Source organism: Triturus cristatus, unplaced genomic scaffold, assembly GCF_964204655.1.
Source record: "Triturus cristatus unplaced genomic scaffold, aTriCri1.1 SCAFFOLD_266, whole genome shotgun sequence".
NCBI classification, from domain to species: domain Eukaryota; kingdom Metazoa; phylum Chordata; class Amphibia; order Caudata; family Salamandridae; genus Triturus; species Triturus cristatus.
In genome coordinates this window covers 116,804-122,803 of record NW_028187669.1, presented here as the reverse complement: position 1 = coordinate 122,803, position 6,000 = coordinate 116,804, and the positions used below count along the sequence as shown (strand labels likewise).

General features: G+C 41.9%; 1 protein-coding gene across 1 annotated transcript in view; it reads left to right on the top strand.

Annotated features, from left to right (window-relative positions):
• Nucleotides 1-1,046: 1,046 nt before the first annotated feature.
• The window catches only part of LOC146770975 (metabotropic glutamate receptor 4-like), a 117,290-nt gene continuing 112,336 nt past the window's right edge, over nucleotides 1,047-6,000 (top strand). Inside the window, exon 1 of the mRNA XM_085640381.1 lies at nucleotides 1,047-1,289. Within this exon, the coding sequence (XP_085496507.1) occupies nucleotides 1,058-1,289 (232 nt within the window). The 5' untranslated portion in view covers nucleotides 1,047-1,057. The remainder of the gene's footprint in view (nucleotides 1,290-6,000) is intronic.

Genomic DNA, 6,000 nt, shown 5'->3' with positions numbered 1-6,000 from the left:
ATGGTCTGGAGTTGCATGGAGATCCTGTTCCAGGTCTTTGCTGTGATTTGGGAGAAGCAGCGTCCTCCACTTCTGCTTTGGTAGATACGGGGAGTATGGGTAAGTGAGAGGGAGGCAGAGCGTTGTCTTCTCGACGGTTGGTGGAAGTTCAGGAGGTGGTTAATGTAGGCGGGTCCTTGGTTGTGTAGAGCCTTGTGTGCATGGGTCAGCAGCTTGAATTGGCATCTCTTCTGTACAGGGACCCAGTGTAATGCCTGAGGTGGGGTGTGATGTGAGCTCACCTTTACTACTACTTTAGCAGTAGTACAGTTAGGAATCCTAACTTTACTACTACTAAATGCCTTCTGTGAATACCAAAAGTAGTAAGTTTAGGATTTTGTCTCAGATTAGTTCTGTGAATCGGCCCCATATAGAGCAAAGGTCAATAACATGTTATCTTCTATATTCACAGTTTGCATGGATTCATCATTCCAACGATTAATATTGAGGTCACACCTCTGGTCCATGCTTTGTTTTGAGTTGTCCTCATGTTTCGGGTGGGTCTTCTCTAGTGCAATGGAGGGAGTCTGTAAGTCCTTCCCACAGGAGCTGTGGTATGCATCACCTCTTCCTCAGTTCTGCGTGTGTCTAGTGGCTATGTTGCAACATTGTACCATGTAAATCAGGGTTCTGATCCTAGATTTTTCATGTGATCAAAAATGTAATGATTCTTGCCAGTGTGAATCACTCCACAAAAAAGCACTAAAATATTTTGATATCTAAAGTATGTAATGAAAATGTAAGAAATTTGCACTTTATGTTTGCAATCATAAATTGTATCCTAATACATAATGATGCACAAGTCTATATTTATCCACAGATAGTTATACAATATATCAATACATATACATATATTCTTTTTCAGTTCCTTCCACCCTACATAATACGAATGTTATCATTATTTGTCTGTTTAATGTAAGTTATTTAACTCACCCTTGGCAGAGAACTCAATTTACTATAAATAAAGAAAGGCTGGTTTAGCTGGTTTTCTCTTGCTTTTCAGCTGTACATACAGACGATGACGTTGACGATCTCTGTGAGCCTGAGTGCCTCGGTCTCTCTGGGAATGCTCTACATGCCCAAGGTGTACATCATCCTTTTCCACCCGGAGCAGAACGTGCCCAAGCGTAAACGCAGTTTGAAGGCGGTGGTAGCAGCTGCAACAATGTCCAACAAGTTCACACAGAAGGGCAGCTTCCGCCCCAATGGAGAGGCCAAATCTGAACTCTGTGATAACCTGGAAACACAAGGTAAGATCCGCCATCACATGCTCTTGTCCGGTTACAGCCTTAATCACTCTTTTTCGTGTGTGGCTGCCTTAAGGTCACTGTATTGCCTAGTTCCACCTGAATAGTCCTGTCTCATATATTATCTCCTTGAGACATCTTTTTTGACCCTGTATAGCTTGGCAGAGGCAACCTTAAGGTCCTTTGCTTGTATGCAACTGGTCCTAATGCCTTCCAATTAACTGGATCCAGTTTATGCTCCATGTACCTGGTGGCCTGTAAGAAAATTACTACGTAAGCATGGAGTAACATGGTGACCTGATAGGCTCTCTTTGTCAAGTACAGTTAAGAGATGGGGACTTCAATTGAGTTTATACGTTTTTATCCATCTTCAATTTCTACGTTTCTTTGATTGCATATGTGTGGCCTCAGGCACCTCATGCACCAAGGTCGACCCTTGGTCTGTCCATATTTGTACCTGCACTCAATTACCCAATCATGTTTAGGTCTGACCGAAGATGCCTATCTAACACATAGTAAAGGCCTAAAAGTAATCTCATTGGAGTTCCCTGGGTCATACTGGTCTCGCCTTGAAACCTCTATCTTTTTTGAGTTGGAGCGTAAGCCCTTTGGTTCATCTATGTCTGACTTTGAAAGCCGCGTGCATGCTTCGGAATGCCATTAATTTATCTTATGAGGTTCTGACATTGATGCACATTCTCATCTTGTCTTAAAGGTTCACCCTCTAAACTTGCTTTTTCTGCAAACACCTGTTCAACTAGGTTTGGTCTTAAATCTATTCTTGTGCGCACATCTCGGGCTTAGCCACTTCTCCCCTTGTTTGGTGTGCTCTCCACCCCTTAATTCAACCTATTTATGTCTTTAAATCAGCTTAGTGGTCTAAGTCTAGCCTTAAGACTGTTTTATACTCGGATGAAGCTTTAAACCAGTCTCTAGGCCAAGCCTGTTCTTTACGCCTCTGTTTCATCTAGGTTTCTCCCTAAATGCCCCATTATTATGGTCTGATGTACTATTTTCATGTGCCTCAGTCCAGCCTTAAAGTACCTCTCACCTTTTCTTACCTAGAAATCTCGCCTCCCACTTACTTATTCATAAAATATTGGTAGAAGTGATCCTGCAGTTGCTTCACATCCATCCACTAAAATAGTATTGGGTTTGAAAATTACTTCAATATACAGTTGTCAAAATAGGTGCTGCCATGATAACTAATGTCCCGCTTCCTTTGGATAACTTTACAACATTTGGCCTTGGCGCTTGATAGGTGATTCACGGTGGTCCAATGTGCTAGTGTATGTGATATTCCTACCTTTACATTCAGCCTTTCAGTATTATATTATTTTTCATGTAGAACCACTACTCTGATTACTTTGTTAACAACGTTTTTGTGAACGCCAGCAAAAGTTACTTCCATTACGTCTTGTGACAACTTCAAACCTTAGTTTGTATTTCATTTACCTTGACTAAACTGCTAAATATATTCCAATCTATACATTTTTTTTTTGGAGTGGGCAGTTTTCTACATTTTAAATTAGTTTTATAATTTTTCTTCACAGCCGCAATAATGTTGCTGTCCATTGTTCTGAACTTTTCCGCATGAAGTATGTCCATCTGCCTTTATGCTGTTTCTTTCCCTTCTTCTCTTTCTTATTCAGTAATATACAGCATCCATATCCATTGTACACTTATTTCACTTTTAATCAGATGATCTTGTCTACATATGAACATATTTGACACAAAACATAATAGCATCAGCAGAGCAAGGAGACATGTTTGTGACTTCGTTCTTTTCGAATTCATTGTTGTAAAACAGCGTTCACTTCATAATGCAACATGTTTTGTTCCCTCAAAAACCCAAATTATCTTCATACTCCGAGCTTCCCGCTTGGGAGCATTTTGATTTTGTACATGCCACTCACATGCATTTGTCTCTGATAAAGCGTCTTCTATCATGTCTGGGTTTGGTTTTGAACCTCATTATCTCGTATAGGGCTCATTCTGTACAGCTGTGTGTCTGAGGCCTCGTTTTAAAGTCCCCTGACTCAGTCTCCTGCACTGGTCTTAAAGCTGCCTCTTACCTTGGCCTGGCATTAAACTCTTATTTTGCCACAGCTTGGTCATAAGGCCCTAATATCTGTCGGCCTCCACCTAAAATAGCCCCTCTGTCAAAGTCTGGATCTGGCAGTTCTTTACCTTCCCCCGTCATGACGTCTGCAGTGGTGATAGCTTTCACTGCGATTGGCAGAATATTAACTGAATGTAATTCCCTTAAACTCATTGCTCTGATTCCATCTGGTTGTGGTTAAAGTCAATCTTTTTCTCTTTCCAGTCTATGCCATCATAAAAATAAACATTGTGACCTTGCATGCTACATTTTTTTATCGGAGTTATCTTAGTTATCTAACCTGTGTAAATTAATTTCTCACAAATATTGTGCACACATGTGCTAAAGTTAGACGCTCAAAAATTAGTTTCCAGTAACAATCTACATCGCAATTTGTATTCGAGGAATCAGGAGTAGTGGAATTTTACTATCATACAGTGCATTCATAACTGACGAAATTTCAGCAGCATGGCAGAATTGCCTTATTCCCATATCTGACTAGGGAATGGCTTGTTGTCATTTTTAGGTGTGCCAACCTGCAGGACTAAGTGAACAACAAAATTGTACACCCATCTGTATTCTCATATCTCTCTGTGAGTAAGAGACACCCGGTGGTTCGAGGTGATTTTGCTGCCGCTCCAGTAGAAAATTTACCTGAGAAGCGGCCCTCTGTCCACTCCCGCAACTACTCGCATCAGAAAATAGAGTTGGAAGGCTTTCTAACATCCGGAAATCACGCTAGGGGACACCAAATCGTGCTCCCACTCACCAGCTAGCTTGCTGGGGCCTTGCACTGTGACATCACATTGCTTGAACAGGAGAAAAAAATCCACCACATAGCAATTGACAGAATTCCTCCAATTCCACGAGCTGAACTAAAAATTCTTCCTGGGCCTACAAAAAGCCATAACTGGAAGAATCCTGAACTAATGATTGTTGAGATCTTCTTTTGCATGTAATAAAATGTTGTCCCAAGCAGCGGACAGGGTGTATTTGTGCAGGGACCATATGGCCAAAAAACAGTTTTAAAAAAAATGAAAACCAAACGTGGAATGGGAAGACCTGGGTTGCAGACTTATCAAGGACACCTTCTCTGGTGGACTAGCAAAGATCACATAATATTGCTCCCAAGCTGGGGACTCTCTTTTCAGTATCCTGACTACCAAAGCCACAGTCAAAGGGACTGTGCCAAGAGAGGGCTACACTGTGCTCTAAAGGGCCCTCGGGAGGCGAACAAGATCCTGGTTCTTCCTATCTGAGCAGAGGAAGGAAATCCCTAATTGTTCCCTGTGACACTGTGTTGGTAGCTACTCCTGCCCATATAGAGTCTTCCTGGAAGAATCCCTTGGTAGCCCAAGGCTAGACAGCTGTGAGCCAGAATAGGTTATTATTGCAGGCACACTTGAGTAGATCAAAGATGGGTGCAGTTTGGAAGTCAGCAATGTGTACTTAAAAGGGGATTCAGTGGATGCACCACTAATTCACTCCCAAGCCCCAGAAAGGTGCCTTCACTTTTTCATCAAGGAACTTAGTGGCAGGTATATGGAAGTGCACCAGATGGATAGGTGCGCTGTGCAAAAACTGCCCACTTTCCTGATCATACAGTGGCGGCTGGTGACTTTTGAAAGTGATGAGGGGTTAATGTTGGTGACAAGTTCGTCAGGGAGAATGAAGGTAGCAAGGAAGAGCAATTGACAAATTGGTACTGAGTAAAATAATATTGCTAGACAAAATCATGTTATTTACAGCACATTTTCATAAAAATGTGTTTACAACGCATAACATTTTTTTAAGAAACAATTCTGGAGCGGTAGTATACCAGTTAATGGCAGGGAAGCTGCTGTAACTTACAAAATAGATTAGAAAGAAGGTACAGTTACCTTTCAAGAAAACACAAGAAGGCTATAGCCAAATAGTAAGGCCTTTGAACTTGAAGCATGGTTGAAATATGCAATCGTTAAACAATTATCCAGAACAGGAAAAAATGTAACACATTCAAGTTTAGAATAGACAAAGTAGGAGAAATCGAGAAATTTAGCAGCATTCTAGTCAGCATTCTAGTCAGTTTGAAAGGGTGGCATCTTAGGGGCAAACATGTCATGCATGAAACAGACTCTTCAAGGGCCCCGAAGGCTTCTTGTGCTAGTGGATATAATACGTGACTGGCTTTGCTTCAATCATGCCAACTCACAGAAGCCAATAAAAACGATGTTTAAAACAATCTTTAGTCCTGACTGACTTGGCTCCAGCCGAACTAGCCTTTTGGAAGCGAGCCTGTTCTGTGATTGACTTTTCTCCACCTCCACAGATCTTTCCATACTAAGTCTGCCTTTCTACTGGCTACACCGCAGCTATGCCTACTGCTATATCCAATGCCAGTCTGCCCTGTCACTGGTTTTCAGAGACACGTGCCTTTCATGAAAGGTCATGATCGCCCTGCAGGCCGGCTCGGACACCTTCACCAGCACAGCCAGCGGCGCAGCCAGGGTCTCACTCCCATGGCAATGAATGGCATCAAGAAAAGGGCACAGATCCCATCTTAGAGCTTGTTTGAAATGCACTAGCAGTAATAAATTAATAAAACACGGACTGAACGGGTTGCGCTTTAGTAAG